Source organism: Balearica regulorum, chromosome 9 (genome assembly GCF_011004875.1).
Source record: "Balearica regulorum gibbericeps isolate bBalReg1 chromosome 9, bBalReg1.pri, whole genome shotgun sequence".
Classification (NCBI taxonomy): domain Eukaryota; kingdom Metazoa; phylum Chordata; class Aves; order Gruiformes; family Gruidae; genus Balearica; species Balearica regulorum.
Window position 1 is genome coordinate 28,866,424 of NC_046192.1, and position 18,122 is coordinate 28,884,545.

The 18,122-nt window shown below is 46.4% G+C and overlaps 1 protein-coding gene across 2 annotated transcripts in view; it reads right to left on the reverse strand.

The window, feature by feature from the left end:
* The window catches only part of MED12L (mediator complex subunit 12L), a 149,625-nt gene that overhangs the window by 1,150 nt on the left and 130,353 nt on the right, over positions 1–18,122 (reverse strand). For both annotated transcript variants that reach the window (XM_075761763.1, XM_075761762.1), the window contains 8 exons: positions 17,193–17,555; positions 16,006–16,159; positions 14,627–14,844; positions 7,894–7,983; positions 7,041–7,261; positions 4,972–5,128; positions 4,005–4,094; positions 25–106 (listed from right to left, as the gene is read on the reverse strand). In XM_075761763.1, the coding sequence (XP_075617878.1) occupies positions 25–106; positions 4,005–4,094; positions 4,972–5,128; positions 7,041–7,261; positions 7,894–7,983; positions 14,627–14,844; positions 16,006–16,159; positions 17,193–17,555 (1,375 nt within the window). The remainder of the gene's footprint in view (positions 1–24; positions 107–4,004; positions 4,095–4,971; positions 5,129–7,040; positions 7,262–7,893; positions 7,984–14,626; positions 14,845–16,005; positions 16,160–17,192; positions 17,556–18,122) is intronic.

The following is an 18,122-nucleotide window of genomic DNA, read 5'->3' on the forward strand; positions in this document are numbered from 1 at the left end:
AGGGACACCCCCGCGCACACTCACTGGAGAGCTGCTTCTGGAGCTGCCTGACCAGCGCCGCTGTCTGCTGCTGCTGCTGCGTCTGCTGTAAGCCTTGCCTCGGAAACTGCAAAAGAAACGGGGAAGATGAAAGGAAGAGCGCGAGGGCCAGGCCAGGCAACTGCGGAAGCGTTCAGCTCGTGCTGCCCCTCGGCTGCGGACAGGGCAGGCAGGGGGGACAGCCGGGGGCGGCCCACGTGCCTCCACAGCGCGTCCCCACCCTTTTTAACAGCGCGGGGGGACACGCCGAGCACGCCAAACTTGAGGAACACGCGTTCTCTTCATTCCCTGGAATGTCCCCCATTTCCAGCTGCGTCGCAGGCATCCCGGGGCCCAGCCAGACACAAGGCCCAGCGTCGCTCTCCATCTGTTCCTGCTCTGGAGGGGCCAGTGTTCATCCTGCAAGTCACTCTAAGCAGCGTTGCTGTCCGCATTGTTCAAAGACAAAGCGAATCAAAACTGCAAATCAAAATTAACAGCCTTTTTAGCATGTTTAAATGCTCACGTGTGATCGATGTATAATAGGCAAATGAAGCTTCTCAAAAAACACTTTTCCCAGGGCAGCGGCACCTCAGGTAAGAAGAGGGGTCAGCCCACAGCCCCTCGCTGCGCTGCACCCTGCTGCGGGCTCCGGCTGCAGACGCGGTTCTGGGCTCCAGTGGAAGGGGAGACGGAGCAGTGCCCAGCCAACCGGGCCCACCCCTCCACTCAGCAGAACAGACATCGTGCCGATCCTCAGCCGAAGCCCGCGGGGATGGAGACAAGGCTCTTCCAGTCCATGGCATTGAGCACAATGGGATTAGACACAAGAAACCTCCAAAGGAATCTGCTGTTAATGAATTAAATCATGTCTTCAATCACTTTGAAAGTACTCTTGGCGTAAATGCATTGACTTTCACCAATTTCCACCTTATTTATGCTTGCATCAAAGCAGAACTGAGTCTTTATTTGCTCCAGCTGACAGCACGCGTTATTCCCTAGTTAGCCGACCCGCGCAGTCTGTGTTTCAAGGATGGGTAGGAGAACGAGCACTGCTTTGCCTTCCACACTCCTGGCTGTCACTCAGAAAAAAAGTCATTCTCTGTTGACAACTTTTATTGATGACACCACGCTACTGAGCTTGACAGACAGATGTGACACAGACCATCGGTGTGCTCCGCTGGGATGGATACCTCTGGTCCCCAAGGCCTGCCTACACAAGAAACATTCCTTCCCTTGGGAAACACATCACCCGTGTGAAAGAAAAACGCCTGTGACCCCGAGGACAGAGAGCTGACGGCACAACTCCCTTGTACCTACCTACTCCTGGGAGGGAAATCGCGATGAGCAGGTACTGCTCTGCTAGCAAGCACAAAAAAACCCCAACCTGCACCATTTACTGTCTGTCATCCTCGGGTCTCTCAGCTCTCTAGATCTGTTTCCTAAGCCCTGGAGTTTTCCTTCTTATTACATCTGCAGAAAATGCATGTGCCTCTAATTAAGTGATTTTTTTTGTGCTTCTTCACAAGGATACACAATACACCTGACCAGTTTGAAAACCTGACGTGTTGAATAAAAATGGAGTTATTTAATGCTCTAATAACATCACATGCGCTACAGAAAACGCCCATGCTTCGTTTCAGCGAAACGTTTCGCTTACTGAAGGGAGTTTCAGTGTTTTACAAGACTTCAGCGTCTTTTCCCTTTCTGAAACCAAATCCTTCACTTAAAATACATTGTGTAATCTTTTGGCTAACAGTCCGTAGTAAATGCTGAGGTTAGTCAAAAGCATTAACCACACCAGGGTTTCTTGGGGACACAAAACCAACACACAGAAAGCTCTCTGCTGCGCTGAGTGCTGGACGAGGCAGGTGCTCTGTCTCTGTGACAGTCCTTCACATAAACACCATTAAGAAAAACTCAAAAATGATCTTTCAATAGCTATCAGATAAACATCTTCCATTTACTGTTACTCTTGCACTTACAAGCCGCCTCTGAGTTTCTCTGTCAGATCCCATTCATTAATGCTTTTAAACTCGGAAGCTAGCAATTTCAGCATTTGCTTGTATTTTCTCCATTTTTCTATAGCGAACTTTTTCTAGTTATCCTCACCGACCTTAAATAAGTCTGGAAAAACTGCCCGAATACAGGAAACAACCATAATGACATGGTAATTCAGTGGACATGTCCAAAAAAATTACTTGGTAGTGGTATTGATTTGGTAAAATCATTCACTAAATGATAAAAGGCTCCAATTCAGCATAAAGGAGTGTCTCAAGTGATTTTGTTTGTACAGTTGTCTTCAGCTCTGTTTTATGACTAACAATTTAATTTTAAAGGACCTTCAAACAACAACCCCCCTTTTCTCCCCAGCACGTTAGCAGGACAACCTAGAAACCAAAGGCCTGAAGTCACTCACCATCCCTTGTGACGTGACTTAAGGCAGGGACTGGAGTTTGGTAGCGGTGGAGCTGCCGGCGTCCGCAGCCGACGCCAGAGGGGCGGAGGGAGCGCGGATGCTCGCACACACTCGGCACAAGCATGGCAGCGTGGAGACGTGCCAACCATCAGCACCTTGCGTTCCCAAGCCAGGGCTGCTCTTGGCGTTACAGCAAAAACTAGTTCCACAAGTAGCCCCAACTGTACACCTCATCCTGCTTTCACTTCGACATACTACAGAGACAGAAAAATCCACCAATTTATACGCGTCAGCAGCAACTACAGATTTCTCATCAAGTTTTTACAGTTAGCAGGGGCTATTCATTATTACTATGATATATTAATAAGGATTACAGTTACAAAAAATCCATAGCACAGCAAGCATGAACTGGGAAAATTAATTCCTGCAGCAGTAAGGCCTTAATTTCCCTTAGCTTGCTGCTCTGGGACTACTAAATGGCATCCTTAGACTCCTGGAAAAAAAGATCCCTGACTTTCAGTGGAGCTTACAGCACTTGGTTCTCTATCAGATTTTCAAAATAGTCATTTATTTACACTGCACTAGCAGTAAGACTGAGGATGACTTTAAAGCATCTCATTTTCCTCCCCCTTTGAATTCACATAAAGAGATTTAAGGCAGTTAGTCTGGGTAGTCTTATTTTACTGGTGATGGAAAAAGAGATGTACAGAATTAGAAAAGCACCGGTACCCATTGTGTAACTACACCCCCGAGTAAGTCTCAAAAGAACTGCTACAGGTGGTTATTTCTATTGTTTGGGATATTAACCATTAGTTTTAAATCAATACTGCTAAGTCTAATTTCAGAAAGATATGTTGAAATGAAGCGTTTGAACTTTTCCCATGCACACACAAATCTTTTCTCAGCCAAAACAACGTGGTATCAGTTTTGAGTACACTGGTGAGCGACCCATGGGGGCGCAGGAGGCAGCGTGCGCTCCGGTCCCAGAGGAGCACCTCCGAACAGCAAACTCGGATGTGCTGCTGCAGAGGCGCTGGGGGCTGAGCCGGGCAGCGCACGAGCGCTCCTTGCAAAGTTCAAAGCTGCATTTGCCTCCCCATCAGAGGTCAGCAGGCGAGGTCACCTCCAGCAACACCTCAGCACAAGCGTAACCCACCTCTTGCCACGTGTCGGCAAGATGGACACATCTACGCGGTCTTCTGTGGACAGATGCGATCTTCCCCGGCACAGGGCTGGAGCCAGCTAGGAGGTTCCTGAAGCACGAGCTGGCTGTCGAGCCCAGCTCATACGCTCTGTTATCACAGCTACAGCTCGTGGCCAGCTCGGGACGCGGGCAAAACGAGCCTCTCGCCGCTGGCACCAGGCACGCACTCCTACGGCGTTCAGAGCGGTGGAGGTGCGGCACTGCAGGCGCCGTGCCGGCAGCGGCAGGGCAGTTGGCGATGCGGGGAAGCTTACACAAACCCTCTCCCCAGGCTGCCACGCTGCCCGTCGCCGTAAGTGACAAAAGCCACCCTGTCACTACCCTCGCACCTCCCCAAAATACCCGGCAGTCCCCTCTGCTTACCAAAGGCTGCTGCGGTTGCACGGGCTGGAGTCCAAGCGCCTGCTGCTGCCCCGGCTGCTGCCCCGGCTGCTGCCCCTGCTGCTGCTGCAACTGAAAGAAGACGGGCATTGAAAGAGCAGCGCCACGGCGCACACCGCCTCAGGGAACAGCTACGAGCCGCCAGTACGGCCTGTCCCGGCTGGCGTCCAGCAGAGCAGCCCCCAGCATGGGTTACTGAGGGCCCCGCTTGGGAGATCAGCCTCACGGCTCTCCACTTTGATCATCAGCCACACCGAGGCTGACAAGGAGCACCGTTAATGGACAAAAAAATACTCAAAAGCTGGTACGTTTAGTTTACTACAATATCAAAATATTTAGATAAAGTACATTATCATTCGACAAGAACTGGCACAGATAGCTATTGAACTAGAATAAAAACATGAAAATAATTGCAACTATCAAAGGGCTACGGGAAGGATCTTTTAATGTAATTTACTTCCCCTCTGCCAAGCCCTACGTATTTAGCTGATAACCTGATACTTACCTCCAAATTAAAAATAAATCATCAAATCAGAATATAGGAGGAAATAGGCCAGACAGGGAGCAGGGCCTTCGATTTCATTCTGCTATACATTATAAGGCCAGACAGGGGAGAGCGCAACCATGGCTTTTGTCTCAGCACAGCTAGGCTGTTCTCAAATTTACCTTCTCCAGAGGCATTCTGCAATCTTGAAAAATCAAAGTACTGAATTTTGCATGTATGTCCAGAGCTCTCTTTTGGGATCCCAAATGTAAACAACGAATTACTGCACTGGAGTAAAAGCAGTTCAGGTTTATAGCACCAGCTATAGTTTATAGCAGCAGCTCTGCTGCTTTAGACTTGAATACACGTGCAAGCGAGCACGTAAGAGCATCACCCGATACAGTGAGTTTACAGCCCTTCCTGCACTGAAATATCTCCGGCCTCTAGTGCAGCCGAGTCCCTCACCTGGAAGAGTCTCTGCTGTCGCATCTGCTGCTGTCTCTGCCTGATGGGCTCCGGAGGCAGCTGTACTGAGTTCAGGGTCGGATGAGGACCCGCGGTCGATGCACTGTCCAGTCCTCCTCCGACCAGTGAATTCGGCTGCAGAGGCTGATGGCTCAATCTGATTGGGGAAAAAATGACGGCTTACACTTCATTTATAGACAGAGCGCGAGTTAATCTAGGAGTACTCAACTATAAGCTGCGACATCGTACTTCCATAGATTTAAAAGACAGGAAGAATGTATTTCCAAATATCAATGCTTTGAAAAATATCCCGCAATAGAAGCCGTGCCGTGCTATTGCCCCGTAACTGATGTAGGTAATAACACGTTCCTCTAAACACGAACAGATCCAAGCATTCAACTTTTGCTTTATTAGGAAGAACGATGAGTTTCTACATTTCAAGTGAGAATTCCACAGAAGCACTAAAATGTTCTCCAGACCAGAACATCTCATAGTTATATTACCATGAATTTAAAACTGATTATAAAGACTTCTTACTTTCTAAAATACTGAAAAAACACACCAAGCAAGAAATACTTTCTTGGGATGTTATGAGAGTAATTAACATTGGCAAAGCAGAAAAATATACATGGGGAAAACATGTTAGCTAGCTTGTAGTTTACCTTGGCTCCTTAAAACTCAGTAAGGACAAACAAATTCAGGTTAGCAGCTTTATTCCTAACACAAGGCACCCTGTAGGTTTTCATACAAGGCTGTCAACCAAGTCAAGGCCAAACTTTTTGAAGAGGTGCAAACATACCCAAAATTGATCATACTCTTAAGATATCCAGGCTTGCAGGAATTTAAAAGAAGTTAAGGAACCAGTGATTATTGCAGAATATAAGGTAACATTCACAATTCTAGAAACGCTGATTTCATTAACAGTAACAAGAGTTGAGAGAGCTGCATAGCCACATACAGGACAATTCACATTCTGCTTACAGCAAGCAATCGATGAGCAAGTCATTTAAGTAACCTGAACTTAGCATCTGAAGGAGATTTTCATTTTAGGATCAAATTAGAGCTGAAGCAGAGAAAGAAGAATATCTCTGCTTGGTAACAGAGCTCATCAGTGGTACCCCAGGAGAAATTGCCCGGGATGAGCGAGAGAGGACCGAAGCTCCGCTGACCCCCTGTGATGACTGACATTTTCGTACTCTGCTGTTCCAATGGACTTGCGACCCGACCCGGGGAGAGCGCTGCACTGCGCAGGTACTCCAGCACAGACCTTGCACGTTGTGACGGGGGTTTTTCCCCACTACCTCTTTAATTGAAGCCTGTGGTTTTTGGGAGTCACTCTACTGAGCATGTCTATTTGAAATGAAAACTAAGAGTGGCAAAATTTCTGGATTCAGTTAAGAGCAGAGTTAGACATACCTAAGCTAGACTGTTAGAAAAAAAAAATCTGATTCAAGACTCTCTCACTGGCAACTCCAGTTTTCCACTCTACTTACACTGTAACACTCCCTTTACAGATTTCATTCCTGCTTCATCTGCCTTCTGTTTCATTGCATTTCTTTACCAGTGAATTCTTCCTGTTTCTCACAGGCACTGCAACTTGGCTGTACTTCCAAACTGAAGTCAATTTGGACTTATTGTGTATTCAAGCTTAAGAAAAATTCCTATGTCTACTGCTAGTTAAACCACCAAGTTGGTCTTGTGTTTTCTTGACTAATGAATATTTGGTAAACCTGGAATGTTTATTAATGTTCAATACCACACATTTGCATAACATGGCTATCATATCTCTGTGTGTGGTCAAATAGGGTCCAACACCCGTCTCTACATTTTTATGTTGTACACACAGGACAACTGGGCTACAACATGTGCCAAGACCAACTTAAAATAAAAATTAAATGAAGGAAAAAATGGGGAAATTGGAGAGAAAGGCAAATTTATTGCTGGTTAGACCCAGCGTTGACCTCATTTTTATTAAGACACTTTATTTTAAATAGAGCTTTAGACATCTAAATCAAAGTTGCCACAAAACTCCTGCAACGTTACCAGCCATGAGAACTGCAGAGGCTCACCGCTGAGTGCCCGCCAAAGGCTGGATGTAGGCAGCAGCCTGCTGTTGGATGTATCCGCCGGGCGGCTGCTGCATCTGCCGCAGCCTCTCCATCAGCGTGGGGCTGGACCGAGCTGCTGCGTACGCTCGGGGGTTGTAGCTGGGGGAAAGCACTACGGCACCAGGCTGCTGCTGCTGCAAAGGCATCGGAGTGCTGTACATCGTGTACCCATGAGGCATGCTCTGCAGGGAAAACGGACAGAAGAGGGACTTCACTGTGCCCATACCTACACGAGCTCAGCTATAAAAGGAAGAGATGGCCTTTAGCAAAGAGCCAAAGCCTGGACAACCGGAGGCAAGCCAGCAAGGTGCAGTGCTGTACCCACGCACCGACCTGCAAGTCCCCCGCCCCAGTTGTTCCCCGCTTCTGTCAGTGGGTCCAGGCAGCCGCAGCGCGGTCACAGGCAGCAGGATGGAACTTGCACCGTGCCGCTCTTCCCCGAGAGGCGCTGAGCCAGAGCGGGGCTCTGCTCCACAGCTCCGCCCTCTCATTTCTTTGTTCCCCCCCGAATCCCAGTGACATAATGGAGAGCCACTGGTATCACTATCTCACCAAAAACTGGCCCAATTGCAGGCTCAACACTGAAGTACGCTTGCCTTTACCAGCAACATTAGGGAAAACTGGGAAGCGACCACGTTAAAAACGTTTACGAGCTACAGCATGCGCAGGTCGCAAGCATCCTAGCACGAGGCCTCACGTTACCCCAGGCCACAGGCGCGAGGCAGGGCCCAAGCCCAGAAAGGCAGGCTGGGAGGTAAAGGAGCGCTCTGTAAAAGCATTTGTGTGGGGTTGCTCCGTGGGAGCAGCGCAGTACCTGTGCTTGCTGCAACCCTGGGTACTGTGGAAGCTGAGACGGGGGTCGAACTTGCGGAGTGAAAATAGCAGCTTGGTCCATCGGCTGACCCTGAAAGACACATCACCCATCAGATACGGCCTCCACACCCCCAACGAGTCCGGTTCTGGACACAAACCCCACCAAGTTGTGTCCTAAAGAGTCACGGAGAGACTGGACTGTTTCCTTCAAGACAGCACCGCTGCTTGCCAACACTGCTGAACTCTATTTACTCATAGGGAGATGGAAGAATTTACTTTTGTTTGATTTCTGACACTACTGTGACACTGCAGCAGTGAAGAAACAGCCATTTACTGAACAGAGGTCTTGCAGACACCCTTTAAAATGGGGCTTTGCAAAGGATTAGAACAAAAAATTCTAGCTGTCTTGAAGACAGTACATTAAATTATACAGGAAGCTTAGAGTGAATGAAAATCTCTAGTAGAAATGCACAGTTGGTATCTCTCTCAGGCTACCTGGTTACTAGCTCTCCCCCAGATGAAGCAGGCAAAATGCTGATTAGCAGATTTTATGATGCCATACAAAATACCAGTATGATAAATGGGTAACGCAAGCATCTCCAGCTCCCAACCAGTACAGCTCGGAAACACAGTCCGTATTTGTGATCAGCAGGCAGCCTAGTCTGCTCATTTCAAATTGCCTCAATATTAATGCCCAATTAATGGCAAATCATTTAAAGATTTCAACTCTAACTGCACTAGTATGCTTTGAAACACCAGAAAAGAGGAAAAAATAAAATGTTAGGCAATTTTAGGACCAAGATTGTAAAACCTGGTGAATGAGAATTTGCCAAGGATAGAATCAAGCCTGTGTATTTTCTGTGCGATTGTGATGCTGCACAACTGCACTTGATCATTTTTAAAATCATTATTCTCAAAAAAGCTCAGTGGCAGACATGAGATGGAAGCAGTGATGCTCCTTCCCTGTAGCTGCCCAGGTCACTTCAAAAACAAACAAAAATTCCAAATCCTCCAACAAAGCCTTTGCCATTTTAATCAGGATATCCTTCCAGAGATGTATTATAAATTAAGGCTAAAAGTGACTTTCATAACACACCGCAAGCAGCAGCATTACAATCAGGGCTACCCGGTGGAAAAGAAAATCTCACACGGGATAAAATACTGAAGCACCATCGGAACTCTCCCTCTTTGTCTGCTCCCATCCCTTAGTGGTAACTGTACCAAGTGTGGACAAGTCTGTAAGCACAAGCAGCAGTCCTCTGGTTCAATTATTATTTTGGATTTGGCTTAAAATCATGTGCATCCTCATCGACAGAGCCAGGACACGAGCAGAGCTACCTCTTGTGAAGGGGAATCGCTCAGGGAAGCAGCACAGTAGAGAGGTTCCAGCTTCCACCGCGCCAGCCCCAGGAGGCATGAACCGCTGGGAGCCGGGCTGGATTAACTGCCCTCTACTTTGGGTAGAGAACAGACAGAAGAGGTCAAAACCAGGGGCAAAGCTACCACAGGGTGCCACAGGGCTGTCACACATGCATTTTTTTATACCTTCCTTTCTTTTACAGGCAAACCAAAAAAGGCTGACCGAGCAAGGCTCTGTGCCAGCCCCCGGGACCACCGCCAGAGGAGTCACTACGGGGCAGAGGCAGTGGGGAGCTACGCTAAGGAGGCAGGAGCTACACCAGGGATTAGTTTTAAAAACAAGCCAGTATCTCATGGAAAAATCTGAAAAACAAATTAGGGACTACAGGAGGTATGAACAGATTAACATCTATCAGTCCTGACAAACATTCAGACAAAATTAAATTTATCTGGGAAAACATCTGTAAAATCAGATGGGGAGCTCTCAAAGCAACAACCCGATAGGCGAGAAACTGAAACGCTGAACAGAACATACGCCTTGCAGATGGGATGCACATAAAACATGTCAGCCAAGTACACAGGGAAGGAACTTAAGATATTCTTTTTTTTAAACAGAGGCAAAAGAAGAAAAACAAAAAAAAAAAGAACAATAATTTCTCCAAGGAAATTGCTTCTGAAACTTCTTCATAAGGTGCTAACCACAGGCTAGATAAAGATGTAACTTGAAGTCACTGAAAGGTGAAATCTGGAAAAACCATGACTGATTTCTCAGAAAACCAGTGCCATAAGCTACTCCGTGCAGTAATACAACCCCCTTGGGGGTTCTGCGGAAGCTGGTCTGAGGAGCAGTGCTCCATCGTTATCCTGGTGCTGCTCTCAGTGACAGCTAACCTGGCGTGCCCAAGAGCACAATCTGTCCACTCATGCCCATGCAGTGGAAACAGCGTCCCTCTGCAGCCCGTGGAAGTTACACCAATGGAAATTGGATCAGGCCCTAATTCTGTACGAACACACTAAATAAGCAGCTGCACGATGCCAGCGATGCGTGGTGGGCAGAGCCACAAGCGAGTCTTGCCCACCGACCCCTGCCCGCCACACGACGCGCACAGAGCAGGGTGCGGGACGCAGAGCAGCGCTCCCGTACTGGGGGCACCGCTTCCCCGGGCCAGGCCAGCACCGCGCACAGAACCACGTGCGGAGCGGGAGCAGAAAGCTGTTCCGTAAGCAGCGACGGATCAAGTTATTCCACGGCAGCACACAGCCACAGAGCAAGTTCCCGTGTGGTGAGAGCGCGCTCTGCATTCCTGAGCAGCAACAGCAGATGTTGCTAAATTCAAAGGGACTTCTCCCTCCAGGCATAACTTAGTAAAGAGTTAACTAAACATGCGAACCAATTGCTGCAAGCCAGAACTGTGCATGCATGTCAAAAAAAAAACCCAAAACAAAACAAAAAAAGGAGAAAAAACCCCAAACACTTTCATTCAATGCTGACGCAATGTTATAGTAATAACCACTGTTCTCTTTGTTCTACTCACACTTTAAATTGAAGCAAAACTTACTGCTTTTTCCTGTTCAGGTATGTGACCATATATTCAGAAGGAATTTTCTTTTCTAGGTGGTGCTGGGACTGGCAAAGGGGACTGTAGCAGCCATGGCGCTGCAGGCTGATTTGACCAAAATCTGACCAAATCTGACTTTGAAAGCAGGTAGTGAAACACTAACATTTACGTAGCTAAGAAGATGACGATAGATTTGAGAGACATTGCTGTATACTTGCTGCATATCTAGGTGTGCCTAATTAACTGCAAATATGGTGATCTAGACCCTGTTCTGACATGCTCCCAGTAATAACAGGAACGATTGCACTTATATAAAATATGGACAATAGGGTAAGCAACAAAGCCTTTTTAAAAACACATTTTGCTTTGTCTTTCCTATTTTAACAACGATGCAGTTTCCCTAAGACAGGAAGAAGGTCCTGCAAGCTAACTCTGAAACAGCTTTTCTAATTAATAGTATCTGGAAGGCTTTCCGACACAGATATTAGGGATGAAACTTCATGCTACCCTTGTTCTTCCCCAGAAACAACTGAATTCTGTGAAACTTAATATTAGCTGTTACTTGTTTTGGAAGTAACAAAATACAGTTATTCTAATAACCGCACATCCTGCCATAGCTCGGGAACAGGCCATCGGGCAGTGCACTGCCATGCTCAGGTGGGACAAGAACCGTTTTGGAAACTACTGCTCCGGCGGGGCCGGGGAGCTGACCCTGACTGGCCGAGCTGAGCGGCACCACCGCGTGCCATCGCAGCGGCAGCAGGCCACGCCGGAACGGCTCCCAGCGCTGCCTGGGAAGCGCTGGTGGCACGCGCCGGCCAGAGGACGTGTGGTCCGTCCCTTGGTGCTCCTCCGGCACCGCAGTCACCGCTCCCCACCTCACGCCCCGGCAGAAGCTGCCAGAGTGGGCGGCGGCAGAGGGGCAGCGGGGGGGATGAGGGCAGCAGGGGAACACACAGACGGCGTCGGACACATCATGCAGCTACTCTAATCTTTCACAGCGAGAAACACAATGGAAGAGGAAAAAAAATAAATTATGCAGTTATTGGAAATATTTGTGAGAAAAAAATATTCTACGTGTGCAAGTGTATTCACAGCCTTCCCACATGCAGCCACTGCGCTACCTGGGCGAGAGGAGTGCCAAAGCGTATCATTCTCATCAGAAGCAAAGTGTGCAGCCTGTATGTTGAAAGAAATGCATGTTTGTGCGAAAGGAAAAATAAAGAGAAGTTCACAGTATTAGAGTGGTTACCATTATGTTGTCAAAGCCATCCTGAAGGGATACAGCAGTGCTACAGACATCCTAAAGGAAAAGGACAGGCGAGAAAATAGCAAACAATACAAAGAATATACACGATTAGGCTCGGCTTGTTAGTGGATCCATACAGCACCTTTACAGAGCTCACTTGTACGTACTCAAAGAATGCCGGTGTTTAGGAACGTTAACAAGGTCCTTTCAGGTGGTTTTTATGCTAATGAACCTCAATACTTTTATGAAATTCATGAACAGAAACTCTAAATGTGGAAAGGACTCCTTGCCATCCACAGGAGCCTATTAATTCTGTCCATAGTACTCAACATTTTTTTAGCAAGTGTGAGTTCTTAAAGACCTTGCACCGTAGCTATTTGCTTTCTGGAGCACAGCACACACGGCACAGCACTGACGGGCAGAGTCCTTCTGGACTGATTTGACAGAACTGTTCACACCGGTGCTGGCAGAACTGTTCACACCGGTGCTGGCAGCTTCAAGCTGATGGGTAATTTCATTCTGCAGCTGCAGAGACATAAAACCCAAAGAAACCTTCCCTATTTAAGTGCTACCTACCAACATACACTGCATAGCAGCAGTGCTTACAGATCATCTTGCTCCTAAATTTTCAAATGCTTGTACCCTGCCACTGCATTTCCCCTCTAAATGCAGGACTGCAGGAAGAACTGCCACAAGCTGCCTAGGGATGCGGTTCCGAACTGGAGCACCGTGCACGCAGGCGGGCGTCCCGTGGGGCAGCCCACAGTGCAGGGAGCGGGCAAAGCCCAGTGCCACCGGGACCTCGGAGGGGTTTCTCTGGTGCCAGCGCTGCCAGCACGTGCCGAGACAACAAGGAAAGCAAATGGGACGGTCTGGTGAATTGATCAGTCATTTCATTAGTGAAAGTTTTCACACAGCAGGCTGAATGAGTCTTCCCAAACATCCTGTAAGGCCAAATGTTAAGAGGACGTGTCCGTCCATGGTGCTCCCCAGCACACCGCACAGGGCCTGGCTCTGCATCCACTGGGGAAGTAACTGGGAACAAAGGCTGGGTTCGGATGGCTCTGGAGAGACTTGGTTTACAGCAGTTTAACTTACACTGACTTATTGCTGAAAGAAAAGCAGGGCTGATACGGAACCGTTGACTGATGAACATCCAGCACATCATATGTTGGCTGAAATACGCACCTGAACCCACCCTGCTGGATTTTAGCACCACTTTTACATTGTAAAAGTTCAATCCATGTCTTATGAAAAAGTTAATTGCAGACACCTTATTAAACTTATTTAGGCATGGATTCATGTCTTCGTAAGAAGTTTACTGTGCTGACAACCTCTCTATGCAGCACTCTGGAGAAGTTAACCGTTGTTCTTAACACCTCAGATACTGTCCTTGTTTGAAACCAAAAGGGTAGTGTAACATCTCTTGTCCTCTAAGCATGACAGTGCTAAATAACAGCATTTCTTAAAGGGGAGAATAATGTGTCATTTTAGATCTTCAGTTATTACTTTTTGATCCACCTAGCCCTAAGCAGTGATCAGCATTTGTTTACTCAAGGCTCTTCTTTAAGCCTGTATTTTATCACAGTAAATGAAAGCCAGATGGGCATAACACTAAAACAGCGAGATGTTGCCTAATGTAAGAAATACTACAGGGTTAACTGTAGAGCCCCGTGCCCGTTTAGGGTACCTAATCCTTAGTAGCTCATAGTTGCCCACAGGACACCAATGAGGGATCAAATATCCACCGTACTACTGATATTATAACACACACATCCAGAGCTTTTGGGCACTGTACCTTTTTTTTTTTTTTTTTTTAAGGTAGAAGACAGGACACTTACAGGGAAACCCTATGTTCACAATTATGGACGGCCCCATATGGGGCTGCAATGAGGGTAAGAATGGGTACGGAAGGACTTTAAAATAAAGGTGAGAATTAATCGGTTTTACCACCAACTACTGCGTACATCTTTCTGGTTATCTGGGACTCAAAACCCAATTTTCTATTCTTACACCATCAGTTCAAAAGCAGCCTGTCTGTAGCCATACTCTGAAATGAGCTCAGGCTCTGAAGGGTGTTGCACAATAGCCATGTGTGGTTTGGCACACAGCGGCTGTACTCTGCAAAAATGTTAGGAGAAATACCAGCTATTTCTAGAGAACATGGACGTCTGTGTGCACGTATGTATGGAAACGGCTCCTGCTGGACTTCCTGGATTTTTAATTGTGAAGAGCATTGCTGTGCCTCTGCTGCTCTTGTAGCTTGGTGGTACACAGCACCATGCGATTCCACTATGAAAGCCTCTGTGACACAACAGGAAACACAAATATCATCACGTAGCAAAAGCAAAACCTGATTTATGAAACATGGGAAAAATAGAAGGGACTAAGAGACGAAAGGGCAAATGAAGTTTACAAGCAGATGGCTCTGGTTAAGCAATATTTAGGGAATTACTGCAGCTCTAAGTATCAGCTGGCTCTCCACTCGGTAAGCCTACGCAGGGCAAGCAGCCCCACGGAACGCAAAACCACCGTGTTGCCTTTCAGACTTGGGGGTTTGGACAAACCTGTTGGAGAGGCCGTGACTGTGCTTGCTGCCTGAGGAGCCGCTGCTGCTGCTGCTCTTGCTGCAGGAGTTTCATCTGGAGCAACTGCTGCTGAGGCGCGATTGCATGGATAGAGGGGGGCTGCATCATGGTGCCGGAGCGCCGCTGCAGCATGTTCGACAGGGCTTGCTTCGTATTAGTTGGAACAAAGGAGCCTGTCGGATCCAGCCTGGAACCACCTAAAAACCACCCAAAACACAAATGTGTTCTCTGCCTTCCATAAGAACGTTGTTGGTACAGATCACTGCTACTTCATCAGCTCCTATTTGGTTAGCTCTACAGTAACGATGATAAACTTACCTCTGGAAAAGGCAGTGAAGTGGATTAAACCAGATTACTGGCCTGAAAAATTAAATGGGCAACATAACTTTGAAGACTACCGCTTATAAATGAGAACAAAAAGTAAAAATGCTACGGGCTGTTGCACGTTCTACATCACATAAAACGTTTGACTACTACTGAAAAAACAAAGTTGCATGTCAGATCAAAAGCATGATATGAACAGCTAGTGATGTCAGGACAATTTTATCATGAGATAGCAATAATTTATGCACTCTATGCTATTTGATAAAAATCACGTACCTAACTGTATGTTAGACTTTTGAAGGTAACCTTACACGTATTTTTTTAAATCAGCATTTCCTTAACTCTGTAGCCACCATCTGGTATTTTCTGAAGACTTTTGTGCACTTAAATACAGATCTAGTTGTATTTGGAGCTTCAGAAAAATTATTTAACATTTATAATTGGAACCAAACTTCCAAACTTCTCCTGCATAGTACCTGAGAAGGACACGATAGTATTTCTCAAAACATCATAAACTGCTGCCCCCTAGAGCAAGTAAAATACCTACGTTAAGCTGTGTACACATTAACTGGAAGAAACAAAACAAGTCTACAAATAATTAAGCACATATCACAAATCCTGAAGAAAAAGTGAGCCCATGGATATATTTATCCCATCTAGCAGATGTTAAATTAGCCACCACGGCTCTTGGCATCAGTCAAAGAAGAAATAACCCAAAGGTCATTTGTTCCTTTTAATCATCCCTCTCTTATTTCACTCCTCACTGAACTTCTACCAGCTTTCTCACGCTATCACCACAGTAGGTCATTTTTGCTTATCTACCAAAAAAGATTTATAGCTTAACAGAGACAGACCTACCACCGGTAACAGAAAGCCCTTCAAAAATCTGCCCAACTAAAGAATAAAGTAAATGGCCTCGGCAGACACCGCCTGCTTCAGAGAAAGTTGGAAACAAAACACGGTTACAAGAAGTCAATTTTTATCTTACACGGAACAATAACGCCCGTGCCTGCGAGGCGAAGGCTTGCGCGTACCTGGAGGGAGGGGCTGGTTCTGCACAAAGAAGCCAGGCTGCGGCTGCCCCATCACGTTGTAACCCCACAGGGCAGGCTGCGGGTGGTGCATCATCGGAGAGGAAAGCGGTGAGTAAGGGGGAGGCACTCTGTATAAGCTGTTCTGTGGATATTCCTTAAAATACACAGTAAAAGTGAATGTTACTGACATTCATACCTTACTAACTCATAAATAATGCCAATTTTCCTACTAAATTATTAAAGGACAGAGACAGTTCCCATTGTCATTTGCAATGATGTAAAAAACAGATTAAGTCTCAGGCTGCCCACAGGTAATTAACACTAACAACTTCACAGATGCACCATCCATTTTTACCTTATTAGCACATATTTTCTGCAGGCTATAATTAGGTATAACACAAGGACAGCTTACTCTATCAGTATATAAATAACAGGAAGAACTTAACTGAAATATCAAAAAGGCCAGAAAATTATTTTAAAGTTACAGCTACTTAAAACACAACACACTGACAAACCGGCTGGACGCTGGCAGAACACTGTGGTGTCTACAACACATACGACTGCCCTGGCAGCAGCGTGCCGAGGACGTAATCACACGGAATGCTGCTGCTGGAAACGTACATTATCATTCAAGTGGTGCCATGCGTGTTTTTCAAACCTGTGCTCTGTGTGATTCTTCAGCTTAGGAACCCACACCTCAAAAAGCCATTAAAACCAAAAGGAGAAGTGTCTCAGAAACCAGAACAAACTGCACAGTACAACAGTTTAGCTGAGTGAAAGAGTGTCTTTCGCAGCGGTTTCCATTTGAATGGGACCTGGGTTTGAACCAACACGTTTGCTCTCAACATAACTGGAACAGGAGGAATTTTAGAAATGGATACAAACAGTAACAGCTGTACTTTACACCCAACAAGAGAAAGCATATGTGGAACTCGGATAACATTTACTGAGCAAGACCCAGTCTAGCACATTTTACATAGCACATAAGGTCCTAAGCCCAGGAGGTTCCTCTAGACTCAGCTCTATTTGATAGAAATCCACCCTCCTGACCTTCTCCATTCAATCCCTTGATTGGGATCCACTCCTCCAGGCACAGAGCAATTTCTGAAGGTAGCTAAGACAGCACCACACCACTACAATGCTTCGGCGAGGTATTTCAAGTTTTGTATCGGGCACTAACTACTTACATCAGCCCTTGAGCTTGACTTTGACTTTCGTTTCCTGCCCTTTGTCTTCTTCTCGTCATCCATGACAAGTTTTCCCTGATCCGAGAGCTCTCCTGACTTTCTTTCTGGTTCCTGAGAGACAGGTGTGGTGGGCTCTTCCTCCTCCTCCTCTGGAGGAAGGGGCAAGGGCTCGAGGTAGTAACTCCGTGGTTTGGGCTTGGTGTGTGTGTGGTACAGGAGGAGATGCTGCTGCTCCTCATATTTTATCACTTTCCTGTCGACACGAACTGTACCAAACCATGCCCAGGAGAGAGGAGCAGGATTTTTGTGACCTTCAAATAAATCCCAAGGGGACACCTTTTGTTTTGTTGAAACCTGAAGACCCTGTTTCACAGTAAAAGTGAAGTTAGTATTTTAAGACAGTTGAACACAAGAGCAGACGACTTGTTTTTGTACACCATTATTTGAGTGAGAAAAATCCAGTAAGGATTCTTTCCCCTCCACAAGACGTACCAAATGCACACTGGTGGGATTTTAACCTCTGTCCAAGGTTGCCACTAGATAAAAGCAACTATATTTTTGTAGTACCATTTGCTTATAGCTATGCTAAAAATCTCAAGTTTCATCTATGCTATTTGGAGGAGAAGTCAAATACATATCAAAAATCACTAATCTGAGAATACACTTGCTAAAAGTTTACATATTCAAACAAGGGGAGAAAGCCTAAGCACAGTATCACAAAAAATGCCTACGCAGTCTGCAGAATAAAAAGCCCTATCCTAAGCTCTATCCTTCTCTTTCAAACAAGTTAACTTAAAAAAAATATGCACCCCTTCATATTCCCCAAAAACCCCCAAACAACTAATACACTCCCCCTGCTCCTTTTCCTCTCTTTTTTGTAAGCAGGATCACATCCTCCATCTTCCTCCCAGCAAGTAACAGGTCAAAAGG